The sequence below is a fragment of the Vigna angularis genome, chromosome 9 (genome assembly GCF_016808095.1).
Source record: "Vigna angularis cultivar LongXiaoDou No.4 chromosome 9, ASM1680809v1, whole genome shotgun sequence".
Classification (NCBI taxonomy): domain Eukaryota; kingdom Viridiplantae; phylum Streptophyta; class Magnoliopsida; order Fabales; family Fabaceae; genus Vigna; species Vigna angularis.
The window spans coordinates 9,304,225-9,324,189 of record NC_068978.1 but is presented as its reverse complement, the minus strand read 5'-3'; the positions used below and the strand labels follow the sequence as shown (position 1 = coordinate 9,324,189).

The 19,965-nt window shown below is 32.2% G+C and overlaps 3 protein-coding genes across 4 annotated transcripts; 2 read left to right on the top strand and 1 right to left on the bottom strand.

Moving 5' to 3' along the window:
* The first annotated feature begins 1,736 nt into the window (after positions 1–1,736).
* LOC108347571 (uncharacterized) lies at positions 1,737–8,543 on the top strand. 2 transcript variants are annotated; one of them, XM_017586902.2, is made up of 6 exons: positions 1,740–2,063; positions 2,531–2,690; positions 3,022–3,209; positions 7,188–7,311; positions 7,637–7,767; positions 8,001–8,543. In XM_017586902.2, the coding sequence occupies exons 1-6, from the start codon at positions 1,821–1,823 to the stop codon at positions 8,130–8,132; spliced, it is 978 nt and encodes a 325-aa protein (XP_017442391.1). In that variant the 5' UTR covers positions 1,740–1,820; the 3' UTR covers positions 8,133–8,543. The 2 variants fall into 2 exon arrangements, with proteins under 2 accessions (XP_017442392.1, XP_017442391.1); XM_017586903.2 differs by lacking the exons at positions 7,637–7,767; positions 8,001–8,543 and having other exon boundaries at positions 1,737–2,063; positions 3,022–3,222; positions 7,188–7,317.
* Positions 8,544–8,864: 321 nt separating this feature from the next.
* Positions 8,865–9,935, top strand: LOC108347573 (NAD(P)H-quinone oxidoreductase subunit S, chloroplastic). Its single transcript, XM_017586904.2, has one exon. It carries the CDS (start codon positions 9,004–9,006, stop codon positions 9,703–9,705), a length of 702 nt encoding a protein of 233 aa, XP_017442393.1. The 5' UTR covers positions 8,865–9,003; the 3' UTR covers positions 9,706–9,935.
* Positions 9,936–12,783: 2,848 nt separating this feature from the next.
* Positions 12,784–18,349, bottom strand: LOC108347744 (zinc finger CCCH domain-containing protein 65). Its single transcript, XM_017587177.2, has 9 exons — positions 18,222–18,349; positions 17,865–18,023; positions 16,560–17,287; positions 16,309–16,362; positions 16,002–16,133; positions 15,203–15,253; positions 14,968–15,108; positions 13,888–14,814; positions 12,784–13,393 (listed from the first exon to the last, which is right to left on the bottom strand). Exons 2-8 carry the CDS (start codon positions 17,992–17,994, stop codon positions 13,969–13,971), a joined length of 2,082 nt encoding a protein of 693 aa, XP_017442666.1. The 5' UTR covers positions 17,995–18,023; positions 18,222–18,349; the 3' UTR covers positions 12,784–13,393; positions 13,888–13,968.
* Positions 18,350–19,965: the final 1,616 nt, after the last annotated feature.

The following is a 19,965-nucleotide window of genomic DNA, read 5'->3' as shown; positions in this document are numbered from 1 at the left end:
CCTTTAAAACGATTTTATTTAAATCATATATTTGAATTAAGTATTTTAATTATTATAAATACAAAAAATATATTTTAATTTCACGTAATTGTTAATAACTTCAAATTAATTTTTTTAGTTGATATTTATTTATTCTATTTTTATTAAAATTTATTAAGATTTTTTCAAATGAGGTTTTGTCCAAATTTATATTAATTGGAATTCTTTTAATTGAAGTTATTCATAATTATTTAACTACAATCAACTCATATCAATTTTAAAACATGATTGGTTACCGTTTTTCTTGTCAATATGGGTTGAAAATGTTTTCACTAGACATTAAAAAAAAATAATTAATAATAATTTAAACTTTTTCAAATAAAAATATCCTAGCAAACATAAATACTAATATTGGTGTCAATTATATAAAAATAGAGTTAAATATGTTTTTGTGACTTTAAATATAAAAATTAAAATTAGTTTATTTTTAAAATTTTAATCAAATTTAATTTTTTTAATTTTAAAAATACATAAATTTAATCATTTAAAAAAATTGTTAAGGATAAAGTTCTAAACGTATTTTTTAATTAATATTAAAGAAAAAAATGTTTCAAACAGTATTAATAACTTTAATACTATTATGAAACATATATAACTTTAATAAAATTTGAAATCTACAATTTTTTAAATTAGAAAACTAAATTAAGTTAAAATTTTGAAAAAAAAATAATTTGAATTTTTATTAAAAATTAAGGGATAAAAATATATCTAATCCAAAAAAATATTATAGACATAAAAAATTTAAAAAACTATATTCTATATCTGAAGAAAAAAGTAACCTCTTTAGCATTAAGTGAAAAAAATCATAGTTTGGAATGAAAATAAAAGTAATTTATCAAATAAATTCTCCTAACAATTTAAATAAAATTACCTTTTGGTCAAAAGCAGACATTACAGTGTTAAATCGAGATCGTGTTAACAAAAATCAAACTAAGAAGAAAATACAAAGAAAAAACATTTAAAATTATAACTATATATAAAAATTATTTTCCTATTTTTTAATAAAAAGTTAAAATCTACATTTAAGTATTCTAATGATTTTCATATAATTTTATAAATTATTTAAAAATTCTTTGCCTAAATAATTATATATATGGTTATGCAGATGTTTATGTAAAATACAATTTCTCACGTGAAACCAAAGTTTTAGAAGAAAAAAACGAAATCAAACAAAGTTTAGAATAAAAATTGGTTATAATTATTTGTTAATTAATTAAAAGATCAAAATTATATTTAATGCTTTATTATATTATAAACCATTTGAATTATTTTATAAAAATAATTATACTCATAAAATTTTACATCCAAATACATTAATAAGTTTTAAATAATACAAGCATGACATTATGACAATTTTATGTTTCATCTTGTAAAAGACGACGCACTTCAAATAAATTCCATAGATGTAAGAGATAGACTTATTCATGGTTATAAAAAATTGGTTCAAGAAAAAGCTATGTTGTTTGAGATGATAAATAATATCAAGATCTTGTGTTTCTACTCATATTTATTAAAGAAACAAGTGATTTTTTTTATATCTATTATAGCATTTATTATCATTAAAAAAAGGTATTGTTTAACTTTTTACGGTAACAAGTATAGATATTTATGAAATAATTTAGAAGAAATAATTTGTAACTCATTGAAAAATTATAATAAAATTGCCCTTTATTTGCATATCTTATCTTTAATTTCTTAGCTAGAATTCTAAAAGTACTGGTAAACATCTGATTCTTATTGTTTTAGTGTGGTTGATTTTACAATTTCTTGCCACAGAAAAGATGAAGAAGGTGAAGGTTTTGGTGGTGGGAGGAACAGGGTACTTGGGTCAGCATTTGCTACAAGCCTATGCTCATGTCATTCCAAATGCCAATGGAAATCCTTATGCTTTCGATCTCGCTTTCACCCACCACTCCTCTCCTCCTCCCCACCTTCTCGTCGATGCCATTCCTTCCTCCATTTATTTCCAAGTAGATTTGAAAACTGGAGTTGGATTTGAAGCCATTTCCAACACTTTTGGTCAGGTTCTGTTATCACCCTCTTGGCTGAACTTGGTTATGTTAATGTTGTTGTTTTTAATTTGCATTGGGTGAGGAAAGAAACATGATTTTGATTAATGGGTCATTTTGTGAACTTCCGTTTTGGAATAAAGTTTGGGCCTTTTTTTTTGTATGTTTTTTATTTGTTGCTTCATTGTTAAACTCTGTAGTGCATCTTTCATGAACAAATGTTCGAGATTGTCATAAAAGGATTTAGATTGCAATTTGGCAACTTGTTTTTGGCCAATGTTTTCTCTTAGTTTGATGAATACCCATGTCAATGTATGAGTCTTTCATCCATTAGTGTATCTTAAGGGTATAGCCTTATACAAATAGAAAATTATTGGAAGAAAACATGAGGATGAAGCATCACATGTTAGCATTTCATAGTGAATAAAACAATACTGTGATCTGTTTCATTATTGACAGTTCTGTTTGTTTATTAATGGCAGCCTGATGTGGTTGTCAACTGTGCTGCCATCTCAGTTCCTCGTGCATGTGAAATTGATCCTGCTACTGCACATGCTATTAACGTGCCATCATCTCTTGTAAAATGGTTGCAAAGCTTTGAAAAGAGAAGTACTCTTCTCATTCATCTTTCCACAGATCAAGGTAACCCAATCGTACAATGATAAATGAAGGTAAATGAATGGGCACTATGAAAAAGGAAAATATTTTCATAACCTTCTTCAACCCGTACTCACTTCTTCCTTCTTTATGTTTCCCTCTTTTTAATGTCTGTCATTCTTAAGTAAAATCTAACATTATCATCGTTTAAATTTTAGAACATTTTGTTTATAGCACTACCAAGGGATGAGTCATGTTTGGGGTAAAAAAAAAAATTCTCCATATATCGTGTTTACTGTCCATGTCCATATATCCATATCCATATCCATATACACTTTCTTTTAGTATAATTGTAATTTTTGTTTCTTCTCATCAGTTTATGAAGGGGAGAAGTCCTTTTACAAGGAGGAAGACATTACTGTTCCGGTAAATGTTTATGGAAAAACTAAAGTGACAGCAGAGCAGTTCATTTCAGAAAATTTTCCAAACTTTGCAATTTTGAGAAGCAGTATCATCTATGGGCCACAAACAATCTCTCCAGTTCCCAAATCTCTCCCTATTCAGGTGCTTGTGTAATGTATGTAATTTGTATCATAGACTTCAATGCAAAATCAATGCTTAAGCATTTAGGTCGATCAAACTCTAGAGGTGGATGTCTTGTGAATTTTGCTTCTTATCGCATGATGTACATGGTATTTCTTTCTTAAAAGATGCTGGTAGTGCTGTGCTAACCTTTTTTAATCTATAGTATTAAAAAAAAAAATCCATCTTACATGATTTCTTGTGTGTTGTTCCTTTTAGTGCCTGATTCCCTTCTTTGAATGTGAAAACCTCACAATACTTGGGATTTTCATTATTTTTTGCTTTGACTTTGTTTACAAAGGTTATAATTTTCCTTTGTCACTTGTTAGGTTCTTCTTCTATTCTCCTAGAATCCACTTAAATACAGGAGTTCATTAATGGGAAAGATGTGTCTATGGGGAGTTTGCTTGCTGTTTTATTCATTCATATTATGTTAAGTGTTGAAAGTCGCATAGTGATAAGACTAGTTTAGAGTATATAAGTGAATGTAAACATTGTTAGGAAAGGAAGAGAACGAGAGTTTGAACCTAGTGCGCCTAACCGAACGGTTTGTGAAGCCTATACCGGATGCCTATGAATGTCCTACCAAATGCCAGAGAATGCCTTCATCGAACACCAGTGAAGCAGAGCGCTACAACACCGAACGCTAATGAACATCTGCAACAGACACCTGGGAACAAACCAACAGAGCATGAATAGCACCGAACAGCCAAGTACCGTTGCACCGCACGGTCAATGAAGTGACCAGAGAAAGAAAAGAACAAAACTCACAATGCATTGAAAACTGTGTATTATTCTCTAATCTCACTTACTCTCTAACTCTTCAAAATGTACAGGAGTTGGGTTCTTTTATACTAGAAAAAATACAACTGCTAAGACAGTTAAGCAACAGCTGTCTAGGCTAACAAACTAACTGACTCGACTTACAGTCTAACACTCCCCTCTAAGCCGAGCACCTAGGAAGGTAGCACCCATCCTTATCTTCGAGAAACGCCAATCTATCTCGCGCAGCATCTAGACCGAATGGTGTGAGACCGAAGGGTGTGTTCGCTGACATGTAGAATTGCACTTGCCAGTCCACTGAGCAACTGTCCCTGCCAATCACGTGGCAAAGGCAAATGCCAATTTGAGCGAGCTATGCGACTGAGACCGATCGGTGCGAAAGAGCGACCGAGTGACGTGACGTGAGTGCATGAACTCAGTGCGCAAATGCCAGTTTGGCGCTCCTGTGTGACTCCCTGCCTATTTGGCAGCACTCCCTTCAACGCTTTTCTTCCCAGCTGGAAGATCAACTAACTTCCAGGTTCCATTTTTCCCAATAGAATCAACTTCTTCTTTCATTGTCTCCCTCCACACGAATTTCTTCAAGGCTTCTGTTTGACCGATCGATTATGCACCTGCAAACATAGCTATGTGCACCAGATCTTCCTCATCACAGTCTGTGTATCAGTATTCACCTCACATTCAGGAAGTCTCTGTGCCAGCTTGTGTCTCCTTCGTGGTTTAGCAGCTTTAGAGTGATGCTCATTGTTTTGCACATCTCTACTGCTTCCAGATTACACACCCTTACTACTTCCAAAATTTAATTTTGGCTCTGCTGTATTGCCAGATTCTCCACACATTGTAGACTTCACTAGGCTGATCTGAAATGTTCTATTCTTTGAGATCTTGCTCCTCAAGATTAGGTTTTTGCTTTTATCAAACAACTCAACCTTATTGAAGCCTCCCATTACTATTGTAAAGCCCTTTTGAATTAACTGGCCAATACTCAGAAGATTGCACCTCATTGCAGGCACAAACAACACATTAGTTATAATGGCACGCGCGCCATTCTTCCGTCTGATAACAACATCACCAATTCCCTCTACCTTTGAAGTGTTGTCATCAGCAAATTTCACCCTACTCTTCTTGGTTTCATCAAAATTCACCAACCATTCTCTGTGGCACGTCATATGATTTGAACATCCCGAATCCAAATACCACAATTGATCTTGAGAGTATGAGCTTACTATAGATGTAGTTGCCATCAATGTGAGGGGTTATGAATCAGACTCTTCTTGAGCTACGTAGGCCTCCTTTCCTTCACCCTTATTTTGCTCTTCCTTTTCAGCATGGCACTCATAAGAGTAGTGTTTGTACTTATGACATTTGAAACATTCAATGTTCCTTCTGTCTTTCTTGCAGAAGTTCTTATCTGGTTTGCCTTCTTCCTCTGTTGAAGACTCATCTTGATCTTCACTGCTCTTATCATTTCTCCACTTCCCTTTACCACGTTTCTTTTTCCATTTCTTGAATGTCTTCTTCTCTTCATTCTTGGAATGATGCACCTTCAATGCTTGATCATCCCTTCTGATTGGATTTCTGCCAAGCAGCCTCATCTCGTGTGCCTCCAGGGAACTTTGCAATTCTTCTATCTTCATCTTATCTAGCTCTCTTGACTCTTCTATAGCCACAACTATGTAGTCGAATTTCTGAGACAAAGACCTCATGATCTTTTCAATGATCATTAAGTCCGAGATGACTTCTCCGCATCCCTTCATTTGATTGGTGATGGCAATCACTTGGTCAAAGTACTCTCTAACTCTATCTCCTTCCATCATCTCCATCAACTCATACTGCCTCCTTAGCGTCTGCAACTTGACCTTCTTGATCTTTTCACCTCCAGTATGACACCATATCAAGATACTCCAAGCTTCCCTTGCAGTCTTTGCATGCTGGATCTTCTCAAAGTGAGCATCGTCTACACATTGGTGAATAATGAACAGTGCTTTATTGTCTTTCTTTCTCTCCTCGGCCCTCTGATCATCAGTTGCACCCGCAGGAGACTCTTGATGATTGCCTTCAACCACTTCAAGCACATCTTGGTATCTGAATAGGACCCGCATTTGTGTACTCCATCTACTCCAATTTTTCTTCGTGAGAATTGGTAGATTAGCGGACGACATATCACTGTTGGCCATTCTTTACACCCTCGATCTTTCACCAAGAAACACAGTCTTGATCTTCTTCACGCTTCAACCATCCTTTCGCCAAGCCTTGATGATTTTTGAAGCTCCCAAATCTCGAACCTGGCTCTGGATACCACTGTTAGAAAATGAAGAGAACGAGAGTTTGAACCCAGTGCGCCTAACCGAACGGTTTGTGAATCCTGTACCGGATGCCTGTGAATGTCCCACCAAATGCCAGAGAATGCCTTCACCGAAAGCCAGTGAAGCAGAGCGCTACAGCACCAACGCTAATGAACGTCTGCACCAGACGCCTGGGAACAAACCAACAGAGCACGAACAACCGAACAGCCAAGTACCGTTGCACCGCATGGTCAATGAAGTGACCAGAGAAAGAAAAGAACAAAACTCACAATGCACTGAAAACTGTGTATTATTCACTAATCTCACTTACTCTCTAACTCTTCAAAATGTACAGGAGTTGGGTTCTTTTATACTAGAAAAAATACAATTGCTAAGACAGTTAACCAATAGCTGTCTAGGCTAACAAACTAACTAACTCGGCTTACAATCTAACAAACCTCACTTTATAAGTTTGTTTTGTGGAATTGAATTAGGTCTAAAGTACACTTTTAACATTAAGAAACCATCTAAATAGACCGTCATGGTGAACTGGAAAGCCTAATGTAACAGATTCCAGGATAAGCAATTAGTGGGAATTGAGTAGCTTGTGATATTTCTAGAGAGTCAATCAATGGAATTAGGTGGTGGAAGTTTACGTGTATAGTCGTAAGACTATGCAAAAGGGGGATAAGGAAAAGAGTGAGCAGGTAAGAATTAGATATTAAGGATCAATGAGGGGAGTGCAGGGTCTGTAGATACCCTGTGCTATCTTTTGTTTATTAAGTCCGTCCACTTGTATCAGTATTTTCAGAATAATATTACAGTACAGCACATTTATCCTCATTTATGTGTGTTCTGTTCTCATTACTAAAATACTATCTGATTGTTTCAGTGGATTGATGGTGCCCTTGCTAAAAGAGAAGAAGTTCAGTTCTTTCATGACGAGTTCCGCTGCCCAATTTATGTTAAGGATCTTGTAGCTATCGTACTAGCTTTAACAAGTCAATGGATTTCAGGTATAGGACTTTTACTACAGATGCTCAGGTATAAGTTAGATAATGGTAAGCTGCAACAAGAATTCCATATATTAATGAGGCTGATTTTCATAGACTCGTTTTAAGGTTGCAAAATAAGATCAGAAAAATCTATGGAATTGTTTCTATACCAAAACTGAATATGGCCTTACATAAAAATTGTCCCCTCTTGTTCATTAATTATAATTTCATTTGGCTGTTCCAAATCTTTTCATTGTAATGCCCGTATTATACTTTCATGTATAACATAAAGCTGCTGTATCCCAAATTTGCTATTATGAATTCAACTTTCTGATTCTTGTAATAGAGGGCAAGCAAATGCAATTGTTACTTAATGTTGGTGGAGCTGATAGGGTTTCCCGTGTTCAAATGGCCGAGGCCGTTGCACAAGTTAGAGGGCATGATACCTCATTAATCAAACCAGTGTCTGCCTCTTCGGTACGTGTTGTGACATTCAATTAGTAACTGTCTTTCTTTGTTTATCTGCATTATCATTGTATACAAAATTAACATGCTACTCCATGATAAAAAATTTCAAGATTTTGTTTCTTCCAAGCCCAGGCTATCAAAGGTTTTTATCACTTTTTTGATGGCCGTTTCTTAGCCTCATATAGTTTATCTTCTTTCCCAGATTGTTTTTTATTGGCATGTCCTTTTGTCTTCTGTTTCAGGTTGATCGAGGTGTGAAGTCCCCAGCTGACATATCTATGGACATCTCTAGATTGGTTCAAACCCTAAAAATTCATCCTGTTTCATTTAAAGATGGCGTGAGATCAACATTTGCAACCGAAGCTAGGCAATGAGGCAACAAAGATATCAAACAAGGCATCCTTGTTAGCATTTGAGTCTTTTTTTCTTAGCATTAAGACTGAAATGTGTTCTCAATAGCTCTTCCTATATTTGGATTGTTGTAAAATAAATATAAGTAGAAATCTCAAAAAGGTCCAGTGAATCGAATGTGTTGGACCAAAAGGGGATTATAAAAAGGGCAAGTTGCAACCCAAGTCACAAAAACAATCACCAATTGTCATTCATCCCTTTCCCCAGACTCCAACAAGTTGGTTTTGACTTTCCATCCCTGTCGTTCTCCCAATCATTTTCAAGATACACATTTACACTCGTGTAAGTATTATTAAAAGTCAGTGTAATAACATACTGAACGTTTTTATGCATGTTCAATGATGGGAAAAATACTCGTGTCATTACTATAGGAATTGCCTTCTGATTGCAAGTTGTGTTTGTATCAGTTATCCCACTTTCTAATGTAAATGAAGGTGAAAGAAAGAAAATGTTGTGATGTTCAACCAGTTTTGAAATGGAAAAACAAACACTTGTATGAAAGCACCGTGTTAATCCATTTGGCTTGAAAATTTTATGACTGGTTTAATTTATGCTAATCTTAAATAGTGGTAAAGCATACGTTTGGACTAGGTACACAGAAGTTGGCTCAATGGTTAAACACACGAGTTTGGCCTACTAAATAAATTGTGGTCAGAATTAAACGGCAGGAAGCCACTTCTTCTGATGGTTATTGTTCATTAAAAACAAAATAGATAGGGCTATCCAATAGCCTTTGTGGTCAGCATTATTCCAGGATTGTGTTTTTTCCAAACATCAATCAGTCCCTCTTCTCTCACTAATGCTGCAGGTGACAACTTTACAAAACAGTTAACGATGTCTTCTTTTATTGCTCTTCATGGCCTGCATGGCTCTCTTCTTAAATCACAGTTCCTAGGCCAAGAAAACCTCACTCATCTTTACCCTCGCAGAAAGGCTTCCAATATTCACACCAAACCAGTAACAACACAACCATGTGCTAAACTTGACCTGCTGCAAAGCCTGGGAGGAAGAGGACTGTGCAATGGAGAAGAAGGCCTTAAGCAAGAGCTGAATAAGCAAGTCGGTGCTGATGAGAAGACACCATCATCAACAGCAAGTGAGAAGGAACAAGAGGAGAACTTGGCAAGTGTTGCTGTGGAAGATGGTTTTGAGAAGGAACTGATGGGGTTGACTGGGGGATTTCCAGGGGGTGAGAAGGGGTTGAAAAAGTTCATTCAGGAAAACCCTCCTCCAAAACCAGTTCAAAGGAGCAAAAGTCTGAAAGTGGCACTGTCAGAGAAGCCAAAACCACCAGAACTGCCTCTGTTGTTGCCAGGAATGATTGCCATTGTGAAGAACCCAAATAACCCTTTTTACATGTACTGTGGGATTGTACAAAGAATCACAGATGGGAAAGCAGGAGTTCTCTTTGAAGGAGGGAACTGGGACAAGTTGATCACTTTCAGATTGGAAGAACTTGAGCGCAGAGAAAAAGGCCCTCCAATGAAGAACCCTAAGTCTGCTGTGCTTGAACCGTTTCTAGGAAAGAAATCATAGTTCAGCACTTTGTTTCAACTTGCCAATGATGTTCACTTTTGTGTCACATATGTATGTATCTGCCTTTCTGACAAATCTAGCACAGCTGAGAATTGAAGCTACTGCTTAAATGTTCTTTCTTTGTTGAAATTCTAAGAAGAAAAGAACCTCCTTACGCTGAACATGTATATTTGTGTAAACTCATGTAAAAGAAAAAAAACGGTTGTATAATTTAGTGAGTTTTAGTCTTCTCTGTCTGCTTAATGATCTTTGGCTTATCCTTCTCAATAATCAGCTGTAGAAAGAACTGTTATCTATCTCCAGAAAAAAGATTAATCATGACTTTCAACATGAAACTATATAATACATAGATATTATTGTTTTTATTGATTGCATTATGTTTTCAATAGTGTCTGTCCCCTTCCAACTTCAATATTATCCCTATGAAAATTGTTTATTATTTTTTGTGGTTTCTGTTTTTCAGGAAAAGATGTGATAGGACTCTCAGAAGCACCACGTTCAAAAGATTTATTTGCTTTATTCCTTTTGATTTTTATGATTTTTTTACCATACATAAGTTAAATTTAAGTTGAAAATTATTCACAGGTTAGAAACTATATATAAATGAAATAGAATGAAGAAATAATTGACTGAAGCTTGCAAAGTTAATTTTTTTTTTCATTTCTTTAAATGAATTAGCATATTTTAAGGTTTAATATATTTTTTTTATCTCTTCTAAATATTTTGATTTTCTCGTTTTTTAAAAAAATATATATAATTAGTTCTTTTAATTCTTTTTCGATCAGTTATTCTAATATTTTTTATTTGTTTTGTACCGATAGAACTTCACTGTTTATAAATAACTATGATACTAATTTTGAAATTATTATTTTTTTCAAAATCAATTTCAAATAAAAATAATTTAAAATTATTTTATATTTTCGAATAATATATTTTAGAATGAAAATATTCTTAAAGTGTGTAATTAATTAATAATTTTAAAAAATCATTTTGTAATATTTGATGCGTATTTTATGTAAAAAGAAAATGTTTGATATGCATATTTGATTCTTTAATGTAAGTGCATGAATCACTTCTTAACAAGGGTAAATAGTATATTTATTGAGAGTTTAGAGTTTAAATGTCAGTAGAAATAAACATTAATTTGATTTTTTTTAAATTCAATCTAAATATAATCTAAATCCAAATAATTGAATTGAAATTAATTTATATTTTTTAAAATCAATTTGGATTTTTATAAACACATCTCCAAATAATTGAATTAAACTTTTGAAAATAAAATAGTTTGAAAGTTTATAAATATTTAAAAATAGTTTGAAATTTTAAATCTAAAATAATATATGTTTTCTACGAATATCTTATAAAATGAAAACTAGTTTCAATTTTTCATAATTCATAAAATATGAAATTAGTTAACAATCTAAAAATAAATTATTTTTTATATACATGCTAATAAGAGTTATGAACATATTGATTATAAAGTTAGTTATAATAATAAAAATATATCAATTAATATGTCAATAAAAATTTTATAAACAAATTAAACAATCATATTACTTTTTAGATATCAATATACTTTTAGATAAGTTCAGCGGAAAATTTTCATTTTGAAAAAAGTTGTTACGCATTTGTTGAGAGTTGAAAAAACATAAAAATAAAATATTTTCATCACTAATAATATTTACTTTAAAATAGATGAATAATATTTATCTATAAATCTTAAGACTTTTTTAGTTGATATATATACCATTGTTAACCTCGGATAGAAATTAAACAAAAATATCAGTTGTTTTCCCTAATTTAGTGTAGGGATCAACTATCTGAAATGTGTTTAGAACAATGGGAGAATGCAATATAATTCTCTAAACTAAACTAAAATGCCAATGAAATGATGAATGAACTACGTCTAAAGTTAAACTAAGACATGGACATCATATGCATGGTTCTACAATTCTAAATGCAATAGTTTAATCTTCTAAAATAAGTTCTAATGCATGGAAATGAGATATATATGCATGGAATGAGTCAACAAATGATATTAAACCTATTCTAAACTTTAAAACTAGCTAAATTGATGCAGAGATATGAAAATGAAAACTGTTTGTTAAAATGCCTAGAGAAAATAGTATGTATGCTAGGTGTTTGAAAAATACACATCGTGATTTTTGCTCAGCGTGATGGCAGACTTTGACAGCAAGGTTATTATGCAATCTATTTATGTACAATTGATTATATACTATGCTATGAATGTGAACATGATATGAATACGCAAACAAGTGTAAACCAATGCTAATTGGACATTAAAACTGAGAGTTTACAGAAAGAACAAGTACAAACCAAACTTCCTAAAATTACCAACTACAAAACCTAAGTGGTAGGAACTGGAAACAGAGAATTAAAACTGAAATTGAATGCACAAACATGAATCAAAGGTGGAAACAATCATGAACTAGTAATTAAAACTGGAAAAAGATAGCAAAATTAAGAAAACAATGTTAAAACCCAAAGTTAGAACTAATGCACGGAAGCAATAACAAAATAAACTGTCAAAATGGAAAATATGATTGAATCATGCAAAACTTGAATCAAAGGAAGAGAATATGTCTCGAGCAAGTTTCTAAAGCTAGAACAATGAAGAAATTGTACTAAAATTTCAGAAATCACAACTGAAATGAAAAATTGCATTGTAGACCTATGACTGATAGCATTAACAGTAAAAACAGAATTAACAGAACTGAAATGGAATGTGAGTGGTGTATTAAGATGTGAATCTGAATTAAAACAATAATAAACTCAATCATTGCCTTTATTTCCCCAAAGTTGACTACTAAAAACTCAATTCATAAGTTCTTAGAAGATAGCAGATCAATCAGCCCACTAAAACACAATTTCTATCTTAAAATGTGAGTAAAACTTGCAAGGTTTGAAAACAGCCAGCATACGATTGCGGTAATATCATTTTAGGTTCAGAATTACATTCAAGAATATGAAACATGGATGCTAAACTAAATTGGAACAGAAATAGTAGTTATAAGGCAGGAAATGAATCAAACAATGAAATAACTATGAAGAACAAGATGATGGGAGAAGAGAATCCAAATCTGTATTGAAGCATTTGCACATCTTGAAACTTGAGAAAAACTTGAACGTGGAACAGGAGTTGTCCAGAGAAAGCAAAGAGAAAAGTGCATCTGATTCCTAAACTAACCTACTACTAAGAAAGTCAATATTGTAAACAAGTTTCTATAAAGCTGGAGTACTCTATTTATAGGCTATGAACAGAACTGTGAAACTGGAAACAGAAGGGACAGAACTGGTTATTCCAGGTTACATTGTCTATTAACTAACTAAACTAACTACAACAAACCTAGTCTGACAGGTAAAACAGTTAAGTGACTCTTCCCGCTCTTGAAATCCTTGTGCAATAGTAACTGGTAGCAACAGGCTGCATTTACTGGTTCAGCAAGTTTTAAATCACATATCCAGCCTGCTCCAAGTTCAGTTGAGCTACTAGATTGGCAGCTTCAGTCCAAACTTTAATCCACTGGCAGGAGCAGGTTACTCTGAGCATTGATCCAGTGTTTATAACTTCCAAAACAGCCAGCACCAAGTTGCTTGTCAGGTCCAGTAAGGTTCAAGCAGGTAGCACCAATAATGAGTGATTCAACTCAGCTCTTCAACGTTGCACCTAGAAATCAAGAAATGAAATGTGCACTGGAATTCACAGCTGTATTTTATTATTGACCAAAGATAAAAATCTAAAAAATTACAACTAACAAGAAAAACTATCTAAAAACAGTATATTAACGCATTTTCATAAAAACTAACATTTTTACAAGAAAAACTGAAAATGAATTAAAATCAAAGAATTAAAGCCAAAGAATGCCCAAAAGAAGTGTTTTTAACAATGAAAAATATGACAAAATAGGACTCAACATCATTATATAAACCCATTAACATTCATAATTTATAATACAATCATTTAACGTTTTTCTCAATATATACATACTTAATTATCGTCATATAACACTAGAAATTAAAAACAACTTGTGCAGCTTGAAAAAGTTTGGAAGATGTAAATGTTACATAAGATGACGATTAGCACAAAGGGAAAAAAGAACCCGTGTACATGAGTAAATTTGCCATTGATACTCCATTAACTGTAAATGAATGTTATTATACCTTCTATCATAGCCTTGGTTCCAATCACCAAGGGCTGCATGGTTTGAAACTTCAACAGAACTTTTTTGCAGAGTCCTCTGATCATGCTGATGAATCAACAGAAGGGCATTTCATCTTAATGTCAGATTCATGCTCTGCTGCAAATGCTAAAGTTGACAAGAGTGCCTTTTGACTTGAGTTTGATGCATGCTTATGATAATCAGATTTTAGGTGTTCAGAAGACTGGATTGAATCAAAAGGACTTGGAGTTACAGAGGTTTTATCTGGAAACTTGGATTTTACTCCCTCTGACACAGATTGATTTTTTCCTAAAATCTCATTTAAGAATATGTCAGACAGTGATACACTTTGTTGTGTCCTGTCACTAGGTTTGTCATGGACATCCTTCTTTATCTGCTCAGGCAAACCAAAATTGAGTAACCGAGGCAAATTGAAACCATTTTCTGTACTCAAATTAGGATGAATATGAGTTTTAGAGCCAGAGACAGAGCCTTTGCCAAAAGAAAGAAAGTTTACTCCTTTAGGTGTCACAGATGGCAGTTTCTTTGCAATCTCCACCTTGTTTTGACTTTTGTTAAATGCACGTTGTTCTTCATGCATCCCTGTTTGTAAAGGACTTTCCTTGATTGTTACTGTGCCTTGTTTTAGTGCAGAAGGGCTGGGCGTGAATTTTGCAAGATTGATGAAACTGATTCCTTTAGGTGGTGTAGGCTGTTTTTGTGCAGTGTTTGTTGCCTTATGTTCAACATTCACCCGAGAATGAATTCCAGAAGAATGAGTTAAGAGATTTTGCTGCATAGTACCAGAGCCATGATTATTGCTAACTGGTGTACTGGAATTTGCATTTCCTGACTGAAGAGTAGACAACACTGGTCTGCGCATATTTGAAGGGGTAGGGATATTTGAAGGGATATCTTCTTTGGATACCTGCATCAGAAAGTTCCCATTTTAATTTGAGAAAAGTTATAGTTCAGATGCACTCATGCCTATAAAAATTAAGATTGATATCAAGTTTATATCAAGTCCATCGACACAGTCATTTACAACAAGTAAAATGAAGTGACATAGGATGTGGTGTACCTGGTGTGAAAACAAGCAAGATTCACCTCTTCTACAAAAGCCTTGGGATAGAATATTGTTACAAGGATACTTTGAGAGTTCGTGATCAAATGGGCAATCATTCCCTTTCATGCAAGAGTTATGAGCAAAGTGACCACATGGCTGCAATTTCAAAATCAATACAAGATCTTGTGAATTTCTCCTGGTTCTGGGGAAAAAATATGAAAGCTTTAGCAAATTTAAAAATGGTCAATACCTTGGATTTTGTTCGAGGCACCACATCATGTGAAAACTGACATTTGTCACCCTGCCAAATTTGTTTGGGAATCGGAGGGAGAAAAGGAAGTAAATTATTTGATATTTTTCTCATACGGGTATCATATACACAACTATATTGCAGAAACTGCAAAAACACACTAGTAGTACAATAATGACGTGGATGAACTACTTTGACATAAACGTAACAAACATTATCACGGGCTCATGGCAATTCAAATATCACATAACATAAACATTGAAAATGAAGAACTTGAACAAGAGTTTTAATGTAATATTCAAAATGGAATTTTTTTTTTCATAACTAACAAATATTACATTTTACCTAATAGGAGAGAATTTTATAAAAGTGAAATTAAACGGAGTTGATGAAAATGTAACAAAAGTCATTTTAGTCACCGACTTAAATCCCAACATATACTCTCAGCAATCACCAAAAGAGTCAGTATAAGTAGCATGGACAACAGAAAGAAATAGAGAGAGTGATATATAAGAGAAAACAAAGAAAAATACATCAGATCAATACTCGAGACGATTATTCTCTTACATTACCTCATATATATTATAAATGAACTTCGTGCAAGTTAAAAGAAGTTAAATATATCAATTAGCTCTTAAATCAAAGTTAAATAAAGCTTCAACACCAGAAAAACAAACAGTAGTATGTATTGTGCAATTAATCACAACAATAAAAATCAACAAGAATAAAGATGGTATTTTTCATATATGTATGAAGTAAAACATATTTCATAGTTTAATATAATTTGGGTAAAAAATACCTCATAGCATCTTCCCATAATATAATGCCGACAATGTGAGACAGCTTTTGGTTTCTGTACAAACTTCTGAAATTGCAAACTTTTAACACCTAGCTCTCTGTTCTTTTCTGCTCTCTTCATTCTATAAGCCTTCTACAAAATAAAGTTTTATCAAATAAATAAATTAGTGACTTGCTGAAAACATACAGATTTATTCTTAACAAATAATAGAATATTAATTAACTTCACCAACTTCAAATTCATTTAAGAAGTTAACAATTATATAGCACCAAGAAAGAAAATGAATAACAAAATATCAGTAGAATACCTTTTTTTTGTCTTTCTTTCCACCACGCTTATTCCTTTTACTGGCATTCATCAACTGCAATATCCAATCAAAAATTAGCAAAAGGAAATTCCATGCAACTAGTCATAAAATCATTAGATAGTCACTACAAGGCTGGTTGAACATTTAATTCTCATCATATTTCTAAATTAGTTAATTTGCCCAGCTCAAATATGAAAAATAACAGAGATACAATTCAAAACAATCAGTAGAGGATCTGGACTAAAGAATACCTTCATTTTATCTTCCTTCTTACATTCAAAAGTTTTTTCAGAAATTGCTACTTCAACTCTGCATGCAATTCTTTTGTTGTCACCAGTTATAGGCTCCACTTGTCCACTACCATTGCCATCTTGAAGAGAATTTACCGCAGAGGAAGTAGGCTCACAATCTTTCTCCTTTTCTTGGTTCACAATCGTAGAAGGATACATCATATTTCTAGTAACATTTACAGGCTCCTGAAGGTCATCTACCTGCTTCTGCGGTAAAATTAAAGCATCTGCAGACGGAACATCACATGAATTGCCATCCTTTCCCAAGTCTCCAGAAATTTCTCCCTCTTCCATGTCTACTTGAGAGTCCATCAACCCAACTTCACGGCCATCATTATGTTTCTCATCAAATTCAGTGTTCATGGGAATTAAATCACTATCACAAATAAGATCTTCAGTTCCTTTCATAACAAGTTCAAACTCATTCATCAGCTCATGCTCCTTATCAAACCCATTTACTTGGGTAGGCATGTCCTCTATTTCCAGCATATGTTCTATATCATCTAGGACAATCTTGTTGGAAGGAAAATCCGTATCCTTGTCTCCAACCCCCTCAATGATCTCCTGAACCTCCACCATATCATTCTGGCTAATAGGATCCGTAGGACTCAAAAAATCAGAATCAACAACTTCAGAGCACTTGGGCCTCTTTTCTTGGTTTACTCTATCCATTCTACCAATGCCATCATCTTTAAAAAGGGAAATCTTTTTTTCAGCGAGTGGTAAAAAAATGTGAGCACAAATTAAATTGAAACCAACAGCAATTTCATCCATAGCCAAAAGTCTTTCTTAAACTCAAATTCTTAACCAAAGTGGAAACTTAAAAAAAAAAAAAACATCTTTTCGATTTATATTTACCGAAATTTTAAAAATATTGAATTGATACAACATAAAATAAATAGATATCAGAAAAACGCATTATCATTGAAACTACGAACAGATCGATCCATAACCCCAGCCTAACCTTAAAAACCTTCAAATTTAAATTTCTAAACCAAATAGGAACTTAAATCCAAAAGGAAAAACATTTTTCTAAAAGTTCCCTTATGATATTAGTTCACCAAAAACTCATATAAACTGATTATTTTATCAGGATTCACATAATTGAGAAATGGAGAATTAAATTGAAAAAACAAAAAATTAGTTTATAACCACAGAGTCAAAGCTCAAAGTCTCGAACAACAACTCATAGAGGCGTATAATAATGACAAAAACTGTTATAAATTAAAAGAAAGAAAAATGGGCTTTTGAAATTGAAACACGTACCCGGAATGTTGAAGGGTTGGATTGAAGTTTCATGTGAAGAGTTGTACTCAGCAAAGTGAGAGAGTAGGTGAACAAGAGCATGGTAAGTGTTGCTACGCAAATGGGATCTTCGGTAAGGAGGGAAAGCCATTGCAAATGGAGAGGGCTCAGATTCCCTCACTGCACAAAATACCAGAGCACAAGATTCAAATTATGAACTAGGGCGTGATGTTTATTTATTTGTTTTGCCAAATTCATGTAAAGGTAAAAATAAAGTAAAAGAGATTGAAAAAGTTTATTAAACCTAATTCTAATAATAATAATCATAATAATAATAATAAATGATATTATAATAAGTGGCATGAATAAAAATGGTACCTTGAAAATGTGAAGCATCATATTTTGAGGGAGAATAGAGGGAGATTGGAAGTGGAGACCAGGAGCAGAGAGAAATAAATGATTGATAAAGAGAGAAAACAAAAAAATAGGTAGATTTATCAGTCACCTTAACCCTAATCTATTTCATATTTACATTAGGTGTAATAAAAAAGAAAATTTATATTTTAAAATAATAATATTAAAATAAAAATAATATAAAATATTTAAAAATTAAACAATATATTTAAATAATAATATTAAGAAAAAATATTTTATAGAACACTCAATTGTTTAACGTAATTTAGTATTTAAATAATTTTATTGTATTATAATAGAAATATAAATATCAATAATAGTTAATCATACAACAAATAAATAATTGATTATCTCTTTGTGATATTTACAGTTTTAACCTTTTCCTTATAAATTTTTACTAAATTCTATTTTAGCCTTATTTTTGTACTAAAATTTTAAAGGTGAGTGTATTATTTCTTATTTCAATTATGTTCTTATTTATGTAGTTTCGGAAAAAATTATTTTCACACTTATAAAAAATCACTTAAAATAACATCATGACATCAAAAGAAAATCTAACTAAAAAATATTTTTTAAAATATTTTTATTCCAATAATCCTAATTACACAAATTTTTATTAAATCAATTTTTTAGTCACAAAAATTCAATTAAAAATTTAAAATTAAATATTTAATGAGAATATATATATATATATATATATATATATATATATATATATATATATATATATATATATATATATATATATATTCATCAATTTCAATCTTCATACGAAAATTAATTGATCTTTGTATTTTTATTTAAACATTTATTATTATTATTCTAAAAAATTTGGCACATGTTGATCAACTTGTATTATGTGATTGTAACACCTGATTTATAGGATGACACGATTTTAGAAAAGTCGAAAATTTCAAACTTTAGCGTAGGTTAGAAATATATTTTTCAAACACATTAACCTTTTAATATACATAATTTATTCAAAAAAACATAATAGTTATAAAAACATTTTTCAATTATATTATTCTAAAATAATTAAAATAACTAAGGGAATAAAACAACTACAATTACATAGTTTCAAAAATCTATACCAAAAGAATCTTTTAAAAAAAACTCAAATTTTTCTTTCGTCATTTCACGAATATATCATGTCTTTGAAACATCTTCAAATTACTCTAATAATGTCCTACTAATCTGACCAATTCCATTAAAACAAAGTGAAACATGATGGTCTACATTATTTGGCCTATTCTTCATAGAGGAAGTGAGCTCAATAACCCAACACTTACAACATATATTTGCATTGAAATCCCCAAACATCACAAATTTGTTCTCTTAGCATTAAACTATTTATTGACATAACCCAACAAAACATACATAATACATTCATAAGAAAAACTCATCACAAATATTACCAAAAACATAATATTATGCACACAGAAACTCTTGTCCAATAATAGCAATAGATAATCATAATCATATAACACGTATCAAAAATATTTCATGCAAGTAAATCGAGAATGCATAGCATACAACAAACAATGATAAGTTTTCTCATACCTTGGCCAATACTAGTGTTTTAATCTAACTTCAAAAATACCACAAATCCTTCTTTGCACTACGGTTTTTTTGCAGTTCTTCCTCTTTTTTCTTATAAAACGTCTTTTCTCTCCTTATAATTCTAATTTTCATTTATTTATTTTAGGGT